The 18,606-nt window shown below is 48.4% G+C and overlaps 2 protein-coding genes across 3 annotated transcripts in view; both read left to right on the forward strand.

Moving 5' to 3' along the window:
• Positions 1-8,670, forward strand: part of FLOT2 (flotillin 2) — a 33,247-nt gene extending 24,577 nt beyond the window's left edge. For both annotated transcript variants that reach the window (XM_032967695.2, XM_032967693.2), the window contains exon 11: positions 110-8,670. In XM_032967695.2, the coding sequence (XP_032823586.1) occupies positions 110-148 (39 nt within the window). In that variant the 3' untranslated portion in view covers positions 149-8,670. The remainder of the gene's footprint in view (positions 1-109) is intronic.
• Positions 8,671-16,815: 8,145 nt separating this feature from the next.
• SMG6 (SMG6 nonsense mediated mRNA decay factor) overlaps positions 16,816-18,606 on the forward strand; it is a 189,103-nt gene continuing 187,312 nt past the window's right edge. The window contains exon 1 of the mRNA XM_032967690.2: positions 16,816-16,923. The gene's annotated coding sequence lies outside the window, so the exon portion shown is untranslated. The remainder of the gene's footprint in view (positions 16,924-18,606) is intronic.

An 18,606-nucleotide genomic window follows, 5' to 3' on the forward strand; every position in this document is an offset into this window, starting at 1 on the left:
CACCACACGTGCCGATATGTTACCACAGCTATTGTGCAGGATGTGATGTAAAACTGTGTGTGATGGCCCGTGTTGATCCTTGTCCTTTGTTTCCTCGTCCTCCTGTCAGTCTCCCCTGATTCAGAAAATGACCGGGGTGCAAGCGTGAGCGTGCGCCGTGGGGGGGGGGGGCGATCGCCGTCTCGCCTCGCTGGTGCGCCGCCTCCTCGCGCACACTCCATGGGCTCGAGCCTCGCTGCAGGCGCGTCGGCATCCTGGCCATCGTATCGTTGGGATCCTTAAGACGGCCGTGTAACTTAAGTGTACTTGCTAACACCTCACTAGCCTGAAGAAAATAAAAATACTTAATCATCTCACCTGTCACTGTAATCACAGTGTGGAATACGTCTGGGGATTCAATTGTCACTCATTATCAGAATCGCGGCCTCGTGGGCCGTGGCGCACGGTTGCAGTGTGGTAGTTTGTAGCGCGGTCTGATTTATGATTTCCATGCCCTGTTTTGTGTTGTCCAGAAACAGCTGCTCCTGGTTTTTGTTGATGATCGGCTTCTGGATCCGAACGCGTAAGGATTTAACTACTTGCGTTCCACCGTACATTCGTAACAAACAGTTGCGATAATAGGCAGGCAATTTCACCTTGTTTAGCAGCCCCGGTACGCATTATCCCCCATGCTCAAACGACAGGGGAACCCTGTTCTCGCGGCAGCCATTGGCGAGAAGCAGGACACGTTGCTCATGGATCTGGTGCGCGGTGCTGAGGCTCAGGCCCAAGCGTTCGTGGGCCTCCCTGTAACCCTGCCGTAAGCAGGGCCCCCGCCCTAAAGCCGTGCAATTCAACCCTCGGTGCTGTTTTGTTTGATTCTGATGCTGATCGACTTAAAATCCCAGTGTGAACAAATTTTCTTTATCTTGCATGTCATTGGTTCAACCCACGTGACAGCCTACGGACACGATAAAAAAACATCGTTTCATGGTGTGTCCTATTTTACTTTAGTTTTGGTGAATGTTTTATAGTTTGCAAATATGTACTAGTTCGTCATGACAGTTTCACACCAAATGCGCGTCACAGAGTGTAGCGGTTAGCGCGCTGCGCTATGAACCTGACGACCCGGGTTCGATTCCCGCTCACGGCCAACACCAGTGACAATTATCTGAACCGGTCCCGGGCCTCCCCTAGGTCGACTCAGACTCAAATGAGTACCTGCTGCGGTGCGTAAAACATCGCCACTAGGGAGACAAAGGCGGTCGGGCGTGGTGCTGGCCACCCACCCCCTCGTGTACCGTTCCGGCCTTCATAGGTGCTCGCTAACAGCACTTGCCCCCTACAGTCTGTTGAGGCTATATGGGGGGATCTTTCACTCTCCACTGAGCCATCTACATATCACACCGGGTGTCTTGTCAAGTCGAAAACATTTGCAATGCTGCGCATCGTCGCGCTGCACGCCAACGCTGCTCGGCTCCCGCGGCCACCTCCAGTGTCGCTCCTCCAACACGCCTCCTCCGCTTCTCGAAGTCGCGGCGAGGGCGGCGAGGGGGTTGTCGGGTGGCAGGTGTGGGTGGTCCCCCCCGCCTCTTGGGCTTGAGGTTTTCTCGTTTTTTTTTTCATCGTAATAGTGCGGGGCATTTTATTTAAATTTTATTCATTTAACGATGCGGACAGTTTGAACGTTTTAGCATAAAAAAAAACAAACGGGTTATTGTTCATTATTCTAGCACAGGCCCTTCGCTTGTGAAGGTGCGTTCCGTTCTTCTAACTTTCACTGGCAGTATTACATTTGAACAACTCGGGGGGGGGAGGGGTGGGGCTCCCCCGATGGGCTTGTGGTGGTGTGGGCTGTGCAGCGTTGGGTGTCTGGTGGCTCGCACTGACTAGGACAGAACATGTTTTATGCATTTGTAGTCTTCGCGACTTGGCATTCGTGGATATGAACCTATTGTCTTTTACTACGTTTTTTTTTATTTTCGGGAACGTGAAGTTTATCCGAAGTTACGTCACACTTCTGATTGGTACTTTTTCGTATGCAATTGTCTACGTTATCTTCAATTGTGTTCATCATTTGCGTCGAGATGGCAAGAAAAACCGCCACGTGGGGTCACGGCCAGCCCTTTGCGTCACTTGCATCACATGGATCCATTGAGAATGCAAAATGCAGCCTGTTAACCCTGCATTGTAAGACTGGATTTTTGCATTTCCCATTTACGCTTGTAACATACACAATCGGTGGCCTTTAACAGAGTTCTGAATGCAGTCGCAAACGTGATGGCGATCGCCTCTGGTTCCACGCAGGGGACCTCCTTATGCTGTTACAACAGGAAACCCCATCCTCATGGACTGCGCTTGGCATCTATGGATGCACCTGACATTCTTTGTGTGTAGTTGATTCTATCGTTATATATAAAAAAAAATCCTGGGAATTTTTTTTTTGGGTTCGTCATTACGATATTGCGAGTAACAATACGCAGAAAAACTGCAACGGCCGAGAAATAATATGCAGGATATTAGAAACGTAATGTGATTTTTGTTGTTTATCTACCGAAAAAAAATGTCTCTGGAAATGGGGGCCCTGCAGTGTGAGGCGTTCACTGAAGAAAATTGATCGTTGACGCAAGGAAAATCTCCTGCGATTAATATTTGCGGTGTTATTTCAACCCAAAGTAAAACTGATGTCAAATTATAATAAATCACTGTCATTGTAATAGTCGAAGCTTTACTTAAAAAAACAACTGTATAAAATTTCCCCAGAAATGTTTTTTCCCCAGGAATATTTTTTCGTGGATATTGTTAAGTGTTAGAATTCCGCGCCATTAATTAATCGGTTTCTTATTTGCATGATGCGCGTGTTTGTCAATTTTTTCTACAACAGTGACCTGCCAAGGCACACGGTGAGGGCGTTAACCTCGCTCAGTCGGTGACCTTTTAACCTTGAGAGTCCAATGAAACCAAAGCCCCTTTGCAACAGAGGCCTCGTAAACCTACAAGGAGAGAACTCTATGAAAAACAAATGCTCCATTTTTGTTGTGTGCATGTATAAGATTACTGATGTGACACATCTACATTACAGCTTGACCGCACATGTAAACTGTCATGCATTTGTAATTAACTTTAATATAAAGGAGGCTTCAGTGGGCGTGGAGAGTGATAAAACATCTCCCATGACATCTTGCTATGCCCCCTTACATCGATGACGCTACACCACACGGCACTGTCTCCTCACCCACGTGGTGTAGCAGACAGCACAGTCTCCTCACCCACGTGGTGAAGCAGACCACCGTCTCTTCACCCACGTGGTGCAGCAGACGGCACCGTCTTCCTCACCCACGTGGTGCAGCAGATGGCACCGTCTCCTCACCCACATCACGAGCCCCTCTAGTGCCTTGTGATAGTTGCACCGAAAGGCCGTAAATACTCGAACTTAACTTTTTATTTTACCAGGTAAGGCCCACTGAGCTATACAGTCTCGCTCTTTATTTTTAGTAGCGACCTGGCCACAAATGATAGCTCGACGTCGTGACTTATGTGGACATTTATAACAGCTAAATACTCGAAATGCGTGATGTTGATTCTAAATGTAGTGGGGGAAACCGAAGAACCCGGAGAAAAATCCATGCGGCCAAGGGCAGAACACGCACTGCAGTGGGACTCCTTGCAGCCGACGGACCCTCTTGTCCATCAATGGCTTTCTAAACGCCCACGTGTTGGCAGCTGCATGCGTTATATTATGAAGGTAAAATGTGCGGTAATACCCATATATCAAGTAATGAATAAACCATACTAAGTTGATGTGAAACGTGCTAACCTATCTGCGTGTCCCGTCAACAGCTTTGGTTGCTATGCACGTAGCGTTGACGAAGCTTTATTGTGTCTTGGGTAACCCTTGAGAGCAGTGGTTCCCAACGGTCGCGGACCCGCGGACTACCAATGTCATCCATCCTTGGGTTGAAGCTTCGTGAATGCGAAAATACAATTTATGGCCATGTATGCCATTATAGCGCTTGCAATGGCGTCACTGTGATGCCGTTACATTTCTACGCAAGTGCAGTGGCGTCGCTACGGGAGCTGTGAGTGAGCGTCCGACACGGCTACTTTAAAGTCTGTCCAGCATAAGCTGTAAAACGAAGAGCCTCAGTCTGATGTGGGACAGCCAGGAAACACAGAGCCTCGGCCGGTATCAACCGGACAGCTATTTCTTTGTCCGGGTTGCGACTTTTAAGTCCATGCAGTGTCGGAAGTGTGGAGGGGGGTGTCATTGCAGAAGCCACCACCGATGGGTTTGGCAGTGACAGGTGCTGCTGCTGCTGCAGGGCTCGTAAATGGTGGGTGATGTCCGAGCCACCGGTTCAGAGTGCGCCAAACGGGGACGGCCTTTCAATCGCCATTGCGGTGGCTTTTGTTTTCCTTGCCCCGTGATGCCGCGTTTCACCTTGCGAGCCGACGGGACCTCTTTTTATGCTTCTTGTAAAAATCGTCAAGCTTGACCTTTTTCCAAGAAAGATTCGCTGTGCATGCAGACCTTTGTCAGGCAGTTCCCACTTTTTTTATCAAGGCATTTTGTATGTGGGAGGACACCAAAGTGGTTGAGAAACCCGACACGGGAGAGGGGGAACACAAACAGACCCCATAGGTATGTTTGTGTTATCTCGCAGCCCAGCAGGTTATGGGTTTGACAGACGGTCTCCGCGTGAACTACCTACCCCGGTACCCAACTATTGGGTCAGAATAATCCAATCTAGGCACAGTTGCATTTTCCTTTGAAGGAATTTGATATTAAACCAATGTATACAATATATAGCTTTTAAATGTAAAGTTAGCATATGTATCAGTAGACGTTCAGTGTCTGGTAGCTGAGAGTGCTGTTGCGTGTATACGACTGCAACGCAGAGAAGGGTGGTCGGAAGGATTTGAGAACGAGACGCGGGACTCCCGGCCATGTGGTTTTGGAGTCGTGCCACGGAGCGGGCACCGATAACATCCTGGGTTAGGATGTGGCCCGTGTTTTCTTAAATCAGGTTTTCAAGTGCAGCGAGTTAGTGGTATCATCCTTCTCGTCAACGACAGCACAAAAAGCCATCAAATTTTTTACGATGCCAAAATTCCAACTGAAAGTTATTGATTTGACTCGACGTGTAACGACCCTTTGCAGCAGTGTATGAGAAGGTGTGCACCCCAGAGTGCGTCACAAGGCCACTGGAAGGGATCTCAGAAGTAGTTTTGTGATGTCTGCTTCTTTGGTTGATGCACTGCTCTGCAAGTTTCGAATCTGAACCGTCCCATGGCACGTTGACGATTAGCACAATTAGCACGATTGGGAATATATTTGTTTAAAAGATAGTCATGCACAAACTTAAAGACGAGGCGTATTTTGAATGCGCTGCTTGTCAGTGTGCTGAAGACGTAACGAGAGATGTGGACTCAATGAAATAGGCAGGTGTCTGCTTTTCGCATCTCTGTCAAGTTCTCAAATGGCTTTCGAGAACCCTTCGTAGGTGATTAGTTATTTGGTGTAATGAATGTGTGGGGAGCGGGTAGCTACGCTGCACTAAGAACCCGGCGGCCCGAGTTCGATTACCGCGCACGGCCAACACCGGTGACGATCATCTTAACCGGTACTGGGCCTCCGCTAGGTTGACGCTGTCTCAAACATGTACCTGGTGTGGTGTGTAAACATCACCGCTGGGGAGACAAAGGCGACCGAGCGTGATGTTGGCCACCCACCCCCTCGTGTGCCGTGCCGGCATTCATAGGTGCTCGCTAACGGGGCTTGCCCCAACAGTCCGTTCAGGCTATACGGTGGTGTGAGGCTCGGGGGGGGGGGGGAGTCTTTGTTGTCATTGGCGTAATGTGTGCACGTTTCTATACTACGTAAAAGCTCGGTTTTTTTCGTCGGGAGCTGAAATCATTTTTCGCAATCACAGTACACTATCCGTTCGTACGATGATTAACACTTTTGAGATTCCCCGTGCTCGCTTTGTGATTTCTCGAGCCTCTCGTCTTCGGTAGATGCAGGGGGGTTGGCCACTGATGGTGATATCAAGTGTGAGCAACTTCCTAGCGATAGAAGATCGATTCTGCCCCTGTGCTCTGTAGGGTTTTTTATTCTAGGTATTGGTCGCCCGAAAATGCTCGCCGCACATGCAGAGCTGATAATATAGCGATCCGCCTGAATAGACGAGACAGAGGACTGGGTCACCAACTTCCGCATAAACACGGGAGTCAGATATTTTTAAAAAATCCCATGCCGAGTGCGCTCCAGAAATTTCAAGTAAAAAAAATAGGGCCCTACATTAGTACTACTACGAATCTAAACACATCTTAATCCATTTAATCTGAAAAAAACAAATATAAAATACCTCTTCAGGGTGTCACTTGCGGATGCTTGCCTACTACCAAACAACATGCATTCCCATCATTGCTGCCCACTCACAGATATTCCACCGCATTTGCGTCGGAGTCGCGTGCAGTTGGAATCGCCGAGTGACCATGGACACCTTGTGAACATCCTGCAGGTACAGCATTCGCGTGCCAGACTCCGCAGCGATATCAAGTCGAACTCCTTGCCGATTGGTTTGGTCGACGACGAACTGCTGCTCTCTTCTCTCGTACATCGCACAAGCCGGGCTTTATTGTCCAAATGTTCCACTTACACGACTGCCAGTCCACAGCCAGACCTTCCGCTACCCTCGGAAAGCCAGACGCTGCAAGGGTTTTCTCAAATATCAATGTGCCGCGGCGTCCGTTAAAGCCATATTCGGTCTCTTTTATAGCATCTCTCTATCGCACGCTGATGCCACAAAGGGTCGTGCCCGGTGTGGCTCATTGTTCATGCATTGTGAAGTAGAATGTGCGTTTAGAGTTGGGTGTGGTTGATTAATAGTTATTAGTGTGTTCGGGTTTTTTTTAAATCGACGTTTCGTGCCCTCAATGGTGATAATCATAGGCCAATACAAGTCAGGAATAGCTGGTTATTGAACCCCATCGTGGAGGAATTATCTCGATAAACAAGGCGAATCGCTCTCCCCACATTGACCAGAATCCCCATCGGCTGCCACAGGGTGCGTGACTCACGCTTGGCATCGTGAGCTCGGCCACTGCGCTGTGCACGCCGTGTCCGAGCCTCGAGGACTAGCCTGGTGCGCCTTTCGTTGGGGTAAACGCGGTTTACACCGAGTGCTATTTCCTACATGTCCCAAAAAAAAACAACCCTTGGGCAGGATGGCGGCGTGGCTACTCCTGCTAATCCCGAATAACGAGAGTGCCGAGCCCATCCAAAGTACGTTCAACGGGTGGGTGGTTGCTGCTTGCGCCCGTGATGCCGTTGCCACCTTGCTGAATTCGAATGCTTTGAGGTGTCTGTTCTTTGTGATTATAGGGGGGGAGGGGGGTCACGGTGAAGCCACCTCTAAGTCAGCCCAATTACCTTAAAGGTCATGAGTCACACAAGTTAATTTTTTGGGGAGCTATCGTTGCTAACAACCGTCACTGGCAACGCATAAACCACGAGTGACGAGAGTTATTTCTCGCCAACGACAGCAGTGGTATTAATTGGCTGGCATGGATCAGAGGCCCATTAAAGCCATCGTGGCCCATCACGCCAAACCGTGACAACCACAGCACGCCGCCACACCATCGCACCACATCGTCACCTCCAGATCCATGCAAAAAGCCACCAATTTGGCAAATGAAGAGCGCTGAGATGTTGGATGGTCACGTGATCTCTGACTGCTTTTGACCGGAGGTCGCCGTCCCCGTTTGGACGCCGGGGGGAGGGGGGGGGGCTGGCATTGCATGTGGTCAGACATTGGGCAACGACGTAGTTCTGACATTGCAGTCGTGGACCATGGCACCTACTGCGATCCCATCTTCCGCGAGCATCCACTTCGTTGTTCTACTAAACACAGAGCCATTGTGCAAGGTGGTCCAGATGCCTTGTGCCCCCCCCCTTTTCATTTTCCGCCCTTTGCATATTGGAAATACATCTTTAAAACATGAAGTTTTAAGAGCATTAAATGGGGTTCACGAGGTATCTGGACCACTCTTTACACGATGGCTCTAAGTCACACCCGCGAAATACTGATGGAGTTAAACTTCTGGTCACACATCTGCGTTTGTCTCTGTGCCCTTAATTGTGACGGCTCGGGGTACAAATCACTTGGTCAAAGGAGCCACGGCAGGGGGGTTGTAAGAAGAACATTCTTGTATCTCGGATGGGCGGTCACGTTTCTTGGCAGAAAAAATTCCACAACTCTCAATTTTCAAGTGAGAGAAACTCTCAACCCACGGGGTGAATGGGCATTTTACTCAATGCTGGCACTCCCTCAAAAGGACGAAACGACGATACAATTGTTCCTGGATGCCGAGTAGATGTGCTTCTGGATAGTTTGCTGCATGCATTCGACTGCTGATCACCTAATGTCCCTGTGATGTGTGTGCTCGCTTCATCTCGCTGCCTGCGTGTGGTCTCTGGATGCGCTCCCCGCTCCGTGTGCTTGTAATGCTCCGGGCGTTTCTAACAGATTCCATGTCAGCTGTTACAACTCTACACTGTGCACACCTTTTCAGTTTACAGTTGTACATGGTTTTCATGAGTTTGACTTTACATCCTTGATTATACACTAAATCGTACTCTAATAAAAGTGAATTTACAAACAAAATTAAAACATGTCCCCAGATAAACTGGTCTCTGTGATTGTTTATGTGCCTCTTATCTTTCGATGTACTGCAGGAAAACCGATATTTCTCTCTGTGAAATTGCCATCTGTGGTCTCCCTGTCCACCCTCTGCCCAGTGTGGTCCACGTTAGCAATGAAGCATCGCGTATTACAGATGTAAATCTATCTGGCACGGACATTGAACAGCAAAGCTCGTGCGTTCTAGACTGTTCTGACAAGACGCATCGTTAGTAAGATTTTAAAAAAGCTTTGAATTGAAACTATGAAACATGTTTTTTTTTATTTTACCACATAAAAGCCACTGAGCATTATCGCTCTTTATCTCGAAGCGATCTGGTCACGAGTGATAGATCAACGAAGTGGCTTATCACGTGGAAATGTATAGTAGCCAAATACTCTAAACGCATGTTTCTAAATGGGGGAACCGGCGGACCCGGAGACAATCCACGCGATCACAGGAAGAGCATACACACTCCAAATTAACAGGCGTCAGGGTTGGGATTGAACCCATGGCCAGCATACCAGGCGAGGGAGTTAACATCTCACCACCGCGGCGCCCCCACCAAGTCCGTTGCTCCATCATAGCGCCTTGGTGACAACATTTACTGGAATTACATCACTGATCCATGGCACGTACCGGATTGCCAGAAAGATGCGCTCAACCATGCATTCAAAATGTTTTCCTCATTACCAACAGCTGAGATCCAGCAATAGGTATGTCGCTACAGCAGATGCTTGTTTTGGAGTTTTGTCTTTAACCCCACCTCGCTCACCTTTCACGACTTACTGGAGCCGCTCACCTGCAGGGTCGTGTGACCTCGCGTGCCACACGTCCCACATTCCAGACAACAGGTTATTTTGTCAAATCTCATTGCTTAAGTTTATTAGTATTTCCTTACACATTCTAATTAATAGATTCAGCAGAACCATTGCAAAAGAAGTTACTGCATAATGAGCAGCATCCTTGACACGAATCAAATTTAAAAAAAAATTCTGAACAATATTATAAAGGTGTAACACCACGTGAGATTAGGTACTTAGTTGAATCCCTATCTTTATCTTTCGATATTAAATGCAGCTATTATTTATCTATCTCTGAAGTAAAAAAAATATGACAAGGTTTTATCTGGAACAACGTTCACAACGTCTCTTCGTGTTGTTTCCAATGAAACCCCGAGTGGGTGACCTTTCAACTCAAGACGGCCCGGTCATACTCCCAAAAGTTGTGAAATATGACGATATTGACACTTTATATATGAATACTATCAAGCGAATAAATGCACCTTGACGAAAATCTTGATTCTTGTGTGGGTCTCATTTATACAGAGAGAGAGATGGTTGTATGAACTGAATGGTAAGTTAAAGCAGAGAACATCTTCCCCTGTTATAGGGGCAGATAGTGAAATGTTGAAATACTGTGCGCGAAATTAAGTGCGGCCTGCAGACCAGGCATTTCACGCCTCGGTACCACCTGGGATGGCTTAACTTCAGGTGGCCAATAATGGTGAATTAGAGCATGTCATAACCATGTGAAATTGCATGGGTTTTCAAACAATTCGCTCTCATTGGATGTGCAAATACTCCTATTTTTATTTTAGCAGGTAGGGCCCACTGAGTTATTTAGTAAGCAATCTTTTATAAGAAGCGAACTGGCCACAAACGATAGCTCGCCAAAGTGGCTTGTCACGTGGACATTTATAGCAGGCAAATCCTCCAGACACATGTTTCTAAACGTGGAGGGAATACATGGGCACGACTTAAGTTTTGCGACCTTTCTGCTCCGGCCCGTGGACTCAATACCTGTCTCTCAAAACCTTTGCCTCCTGCGCATGGCCAGACAGCAACGTGGCGCGTCTCCATCCACACGAACGACACGTTACGAAGAGCTGCTGATGAAATTATGCAAGCTGGGCATATAGGCAAAACCAGGGCGTGAGTGCAGTGCGTTTCCACGGAGAATTGCAACTACAACATTCAACAAAATGCACTGTCATCACATAATACTTTTGAATGTTAGGCTTGCTGATACACCCATGCGTACATACCATTAACTGTATGTCGATTGTAAGGGCGCTACGTTTGTAAGGCATGCAGCTCAGGATGAGCAACGCAGCAGCTGCACGTTGAACGGAACGCGCCTTCAGTTTCGAACTGCACACACGAACGTGTCAGAGAGCGCGTCAGGCCAAAACCCATGTGTAAACGTGAGCATTGCAGAAGCGCCTCCATCAGCTGTCAGGCGTTCGGGCGGTGTGCCTGCCATCACCTACAACGCACGTCCATTACCTAATTGGATTTGCTCATTCATCACGCTGTATCATTTACATCGCTATGCATTGCTTTGTACATCAGTGGGGTACATGACTTGTCATGTACGTACATTGGATCCTCGATTACACTACGTAACGCAATTTTTGTTCCTGGGTCCTAAGTGTTATTTTTTGTCTTTGTTTATGTCGAAAAAGTATAGAAAACGGTGTTATTATTATTCCCCACTAGCTTTGCTTTTGTGACCAGGACTTTACGTGAACGAAAGACACAAATGCACACCACGTTTTCTCATTGAAAATAATTACATTTCTAAATATCACTGTCCTGGTCACAAAATCGAAGTTCGTGGGGAATAAATAACCATTTTCTGTACCGTTGAGGCATAAGCAATTAGGAAATAACACTTATTACCCAGGAGCATTTTTTTGTGACAGTGTTATCCGATGGCTTCGGAGTGGGGGGGGGGGGGCGAGGAGTGGCGCCGGCTTTGTAAAAACGGCGGATAATCACTAAAATTTTTTTTTTATATATATATATAAAAAACAAGAATATGTTTTAGTCTTTCTGGAAATAAAACAGATGTCAAGATGTTCGAAAACCAAATAGAAACATTTTGCAAGGAATCGAGTCTGCATTAACCACACGTACTTATGGTGAACATGCAAACAAAATATGCTCTGATAAAATATGTATTGTCTTCGCAAGTGATTGGACTACACCAGAGACAGCCTTGGCTTGTTGTTCGTACTTTGATACTGGCATTATTTAAAATAGCTTATTTTGGCACATTCTTGCGTGAAACGTTTTTAGGTGTTGTGCATGGTTTTTTTGTGTGTTTAAAATTTGTTTACTATATGAAATTGGCATAAACATAGCAAATAGACCAACATTTCTGTAAAAAAAGTTCATGTATTTACCGTAGCGTACTTACTACTCCAAATCTCGAATACTGCATGGGGTGATGTACGTACCTACGCTCGTTTCAACACAGCCACGTGTTGGACGATCGGCGCACCGATGCAGCCCTTAAGAGCGGTGATCCGCTGCACGCCGAATTACACAATGCACTTTTCGCAGGATTGCGTTTTATATTTCCTATTTTTGTATTACTGTAGTTAATTAGTCATGAACATTGTATATAGTGCAGTATTTGCGTTGTTTACGTTGGCGTATGCAATGTATAATGTACTGTAGAGAATGTTTGATACTATAATCAAGCGTAGCTACTTTTCTTTTGATGTCACGCACGCGATGCCGATCGCTGGATCTGAGTTACAGCATTTGGAGCGCTTTTGCCGGTTTCGCCGGATCGGCCCCGGACCGTCGGATAATGTTGGAAGCAGCCGGATGATCGATAATCAACTGCATGGTATTTATAAAATACACTGGCATACATCATGAGTGGAACACACCACCGGTGGCGGATTCTAGGGGGAGCACGGGGATGGGGGCATAACCCCTCCCCCCTGCGTCCCCTCCCCCTTCACCCCACCTTGAGTTCAAAAAATTGGTATTTACTAGAGAAAATATATGGAATGCTTTTGTCAAAAAAATATAATGGGCCCTATTTAAACAGCTTGGGATTTAAGGACCATACCCCCGGGTTGGAACCTCCTAGATCTGCATCTGACACCATGCGTGTGTTGGTGTCGTGCATTTGAAGCGCCGTCCTCGAGGAGCAGTATTCACGTGGCTCTCATCATCATCATTATCATCATCCGCAAGGGCGACAGCTGAACTTTGCACCGAGTCAATGGTTTAACAACCTGGCAAGGAGGCTCACCGGTTCAGCTGATTGGCTTGCACGCCGATGGTCACGTGCTCAAATTCTGGTTGGGGATTGACTCGCCCCGTCATTACTCTGGGGTCGATACAACGAATAACATGTTGTCGAGAAGTCAACGGTGGGTTGTTGTGTAATCTACAAGGGTAAATATAAATGTTTCTGCTCGTGATCTGAGAGTGGACCAAGTAAGGAACATTTTATAAAGTCAAGCAAACACGTGAGTAAGCTGGATTTAGGAAAGGGTTTCTTTCTACCATCGACTACACATACAAGCTATCAATCAGATCCTAGCATAAGACTATTTAATATGTGTAGCTGTTGACTCGGTGGAAACTAATGCAGGTCATCGAGGCTCTCACAAAGCAAGTCCTGCATGGTTAGATGTGGTCACGTCATCGCAATGCTTTATAAATATCGAGCAGCCGCACTCCAAGTACAAGAAGCAACAAAATGGCAATCGGAAGAGCGGTGGGGCAAGGGGATGCAGTCTCGCCGAGGATGAACAATAGAGGAGCAAAGAAAACGGAGAAAGCATTTGCCATCTCAGATGTGCTGACGAACACGTGTACGCATCTTAACCAAGGTATAACAATTTCACTGCAGTAAATGATTGCAGAATATTACAAAAGTACGCCGCGAAGTTGGGCACAAGATAAGTACGAGCAACACAAAAGGTCATGCATAGCACATGTTTTCAACAGAATATAATCATTGTTAAGAAGACAGTGGGATTTGCAGCTTTCAAAGGTGTTTCAAGTTAACGAAAGAGGCGAACCAGGGCAGGTCAGAGTTCTTTTTAAAACGAGAACTAAAAATTGAAACGTAGCATATCAATTTGCGTGAAGAGGAACGTCTTCAATCAGTGCAAATACTGCCCGTTGTGGCATATGATGATACAAAATTGACATGGACATTCAAGATGGAACAAAAACCAAGAAGGTGCACAGAACGCATGGAGAGCTGCACGCTTGGAATTACATTGAGAGACACAAACAAGGGAACATATGGGTCATGGAACACACGCACGTTCAAGACATCATATTGATTGTTAAACTAAGCAAGTGGGTGAACTTGGGCAAGACTCCATCGTGGCCAGAAGGGGGACGACGGTCAATGGACGAGTTTGGTGACGGAATATCAGCCCAAGGGTGAAAAACACGTGCCCCGAGAGGAGGACGACCACCGCGAAGACGGACCAAACGAGATGGGCTCAGGTGCTGGTGTGAAAATCGATCGTGGCGTGGCGAGACGGTGAAGGGAAGGCGACGGGGCGTTAGGGAAACGCCTTCATCCAACAGCGGACAGGCTACGGTGGAAACGACCCACGGGGGTACGCAGATCACGCGCGGCTCACGCGCGGGGCGAATGACGGAGCGCTTTGTCGTCCCCGTGACGACGAAGCGCTCCGTCAGGTCAAGCGGCTCAGGTGCCACCGCGGCAGCTCCCCGTGTCGCGTGGCGGCAACGAGCGGCACTCCGGTCGCCATCCTCGTCCTCCGGCGTGTGCCACCGGCCTCCTCTTGGCCGCTCACGTCGGCGTCCCCGGTTCGACTACGGTCCCTGCAGCCCTGGTTGTGCTCCCGCCTCGCCGTGGCCACTCTTGGAGGACGTCGCGGGTTTGTCCAAGAGCGAGGACGATGGCGGTGGTGATGGCGAGAAGGACGATGAGAAAGGGGAGGAGGAGGCGGATGATGATGAGGCCATAAGCGTTGAGGCCGGCGCGAGGCTTGCCCGCTCCGGCTGTGTGGGAGCGGGCAAGGCGTGCACGGGCCTCCAGATGAGGCAGTAGTAGACGGCGAGGATGATGGCGGCGAGGGACACGGAGAGCACGTACACGAGCACGGTGGCGAGGCGCACCCACTTGCGGTTTGTGTTGCCCGCCACTTTCGCCTTCTTGTCGCCCGTGTAGGTGGGCGCCTTGTCGGGCCGCTTGGCCCGCTCGTCGGGCATGCTCACACCCGGGGCCCGCACGGCCCGGGCCCGCGGCGCCTCCCGCCTCTCCGTGTTCCCGGAGCGGGCGAGGAGCCAACGGAGCAGAATCGTGGCTTGCCTACGGCGACGGCGACGACGATGGCAGGCAGCAGCAGCTGGTGGTGGTGGTGCAGATGATGGAAAGAGACCGCGTGATGACGGCGTCCTTACTGCGAGAGTCTCAGCGTGTGGAGTTCAGTCCCGCGCAACACGAGCAGCAGCAGCAATGACGCGCTCGTGTTCTCGCATCCCTGCAGCGTAGCCCAGAAGCAACCGGGATGAATAAGGCGCCGTATTTAACGCAGCACTTTGCACGTCAAAGCCAACGCAGCAGGAAGGCCGCCACTGTTACAATAAACATCGCAGCAACGCCACTGTGGAGACAAATGACAGCCATTAGCCCCCTTCCAGTTTAGCGGAATCTTGGCAGGAGATGTGAAAGCGGCCGTGGGGTGCAGCTCGCTAGCAGCGGCGTTCAGCACCCCCTGAGTGACGGACAGCGGCCGCGCTGTCCGAACAGCCGCTTGCCTCGCTCCCTCCACCCCCCCCCCCCCCCCCTTACAAAACAGCCGAGGTCGCTTGTTCCCACGCGGACACCACCACCCAGCACCAGCGGCCGAGCCTTTGTCACCACCTAACGTGGTGGGGTGGGGTGGGGGAGGGATTTTATATCATCATCTTCAGTATAAAACTTGGGTGGGATGAGATGAGGTCGCATGTCGACTCTGCAGCCGCTACGGGATCTGGCAGGAGGAAGGAAGCGATGTGGGGGGGTGTGGTTGGAACCACGAAGCTCTTTGACATCAAACGAGTAAAGCAAACAAAACATGCAAATGCGGTCATGCTAAGCCCCGGAGGTGGCGATAGGGTTCAGCTCAGGGGTCGGGAAAGTTCCACGGAGGTGGTTGGCTCGTGTGGTTATAGGGTCATGGCTCGTGTACGCTTGGTTAGGGTTAGGGTTGGGTCTGGTCGCCTGGCGTAGTTGGGATTATGGGCAAGGCTACGGTCTGATTTCACGAGTATAGTCAAGGTTTGGGTCGTGACTGGTTGGCTCGAGTGGCGAGAGGGCTGGGGCTCGGAGTGCACGTCAGGATAATGTGGAGATGAGGGGCAGTGCTCGACCGAGATTTGCGAATGTTCTACTTCTGGCGTCTAATCACCGTGCCCCGTGACGTAATCACTAACCACTCATTCATTCATTGATGACGGGCAAACGAGACTCCCCATCCCCGCTCTCCCCCGCCATCCACACCTCCCCCCTGCACCCCACCGACGTTGTGAGTGGGACTACAGGGATTTAAATAAGCATGGGTGCAGTGACTGTATCAGCAGAGCTTCACCGATTCTCAGGCTCTTTCCATAGGTCATAGGATACGCGTGACCGCAAAGAAAACCAACTAACGTGAATGGTGTAACGCACGCCACGGCACAAACGTCTAAGCCTACTTGTTATGCTTCCCTCTATAAGCACGGGTGCCTTTCTCGGGTCTTTCATAAACCCGATTTAAGACACGGGATGTTTGTTTTCAGTCCGTCTCTTGACGTAAAGATGAAGTGTGCGTTAGATTATAATCAGCCTGTGCTCGAGTGCTGTCGGAAGTGTTTCAGCGTAAAAGTAGCCATCTGGAGAACACTGGTGCAGAAACATAGCCCGTGTTCAATTGTCCAATAATGCATTCACTCGTCGAAGAATTCCCTGCAATTAATTGCTTCGAAACACTTGGGAGGCTCGTCTCGTCGGGATCTGGGTGAGAGGCGATTGCATCGCAGGGCACCACCCAACCGAAACCCGCCACCCCCATCCCCCGTTTGTGCTTTCTTCTCACTTACCCCGCAAAAAAGCTTGAGCGCACGACGGGTGCGCTCACCTTTTACGCACGCGGACGACAGAAAGAGAGTTGCGCCTGCGACCGTGGAGCGCAGCGAACGAAACGACCCGCACGTCGTTCGCTCTGCGCCCATCGACGACGCCATAGGAGCGGCGGCGGCGCCGCCAAAAGCGATGGCAAAAAAAAAAAACACAGCTCACGGCGAGGAATGACACCTGCAACGTCGGCCCCGACGTTGCGTGCCTACCGGGTCAAGAAGCCGGACGCACAGTTGTGTGAAGGGTTCGTTGCTGTTACAAAGATTCGTCGCTGATCTCGGCGGCGAGAGAGGACGAGATGACAGCTGATTGTTCGGAAATGATGGAGCGGCGCCCCCAGGTGGAGCCTGGCTTCAGGTACAGGTAAAATAACCGATTTCTTTTTTCGATTTAAAGCTTTCGTGACTGCATGGATTCATCTTCCTGGTTCTTTCGGTAAAGTCACGTAGAAGGGAAATAATAAAATAATGAAAATAGAACAGGACTTTCCGACAGTTCTGTTTCTTCACCTGAGGAAGGCTACTTGTGTTGTGGCCGAAACGTCGTGAGAATTTTATTTTATTGTTTTATTTTTATTATTTTATTATTTCTCTTATACGCGACTTTACCGAAAGAACCAAGAAGATGAACCGATTTCTTTTTTTTTACTTAAAGCTTTCGTGACTGCAGGAATTCATATTCTTGGGTCTTTCGGTAAAGTCACGTAGATAGGTTCAAAGAAAATAAAGAAATATATTGATTGTTACTTTGAAGTCACGTAGATAGGTTCAAAGAGAATTAAAAATATATGTTTTGTTATTTTCTTTGAACCTATCGACGTGACTTTACAGAAAGACCCAATAATGTGACAACCGATTTTGTAAACTTTTTATTTTACCAGGTAAGACCCACTGAGTCGTTTAGCTCTTTTTCAAAGGCGAACCTGGCCACAAATCATAGCTCAACGGAGTGGCTTCGTCATCGTGCGGAAATGTAGGGCAGCCAAATGTTCTCGAAACGCGTGATGTTGATTCCAAATGTGAAGGGAAAAACCGGAGGACCCGGAGAAAAAAATTCACGCGACCACGGGGAAAAAGAGAGCGAGAGAGGGAGACGCAAACTCCAACTATACAGCAGGCTTTTGATTTAAAGCTTTCGTGACTGCAGTAATTCATATTCTTAGCTCTTTCGGTAAAGTCACGTTGAAGGGAAACAATAAAAAAATAAAATATATAAAACACTAAAAATTCTCACGACGTTTCGACCATAACACAAACGGTCATCATCAGGTGATGACCGTTTGTGTTGTCAGGTGATGACCGTTTGTGTTATGGTCGATGATGACCGTTTGTGTTATGGTCGCAACGTCGTGAGAATTTTTATTGTTTCATATATAACCAATTATTTTATTAATTTATTGTTTCCCTTCAACGTGACTTTACCGAAAGAGCTAAGAATATACAGCAGCAGGCGTCAGGTTCGGGCTCGAACCCACCAGACCTCCTGTATCCCAGGCAGAGGTAGCTAACATCTCACCACCGAGATGACTCAACAACCTCATCATCAACAACCACGATCAATCCACTGCTGAATAAAAGCCTAACATTTTTCAGGATCCTGTGATGAGATACTCCACCGAGCTCCCGGCGCGCGAACTGGTGCCGTAGCTAACGGGGCTAAGCCTCTGGCCTGGGAGCACGGACTTACAAATGTTTGCAGCGTTCAGTTACAAATTAATCCACAAATAAAATTACGTATGCTGAACTTCTTTCGCACCGTACGTCGCGCAAACGCGATAATCGTCGGTGCGGGCTAGAAGGCAGTCAATAGGTCTTGGGGGGTTCAAATCCAACCTACGTTATATATGTAGCACTTAATAAACCATCCTATTTACTTAGTCATTTACTCTTTGATTCTTTAGGTAAAGCCACGTAGGTAAAAAAAATAATAATACATGAATAATAAATAAAATAAAATCACGACGTTTCGGAGGCAACACAAGCTTCCTTCATCAGGTGTAAAAAATCACAGCAAAATAACTGTAGAGAGAGTTATTTGTGATGAGAG

Source organism: Petromyzon marinus, chromosome 38 (assembly GCF_048934315.1).
Source record: "Petromyzon marinus isolate PM22_M1 ecotype Great Lakes invasive population chromosome 38, UKy_Petmar_22M1.pri1.0, whole genome shotgun sequence".
Taxonomy (NCBI): domain Eukaryota; kingdom Metazoa; phylum Chordata; class Hyperoartia; order Petromyzontiformes; family Petromyzontidae; genus Petromyzon; species Petromyzon marinus.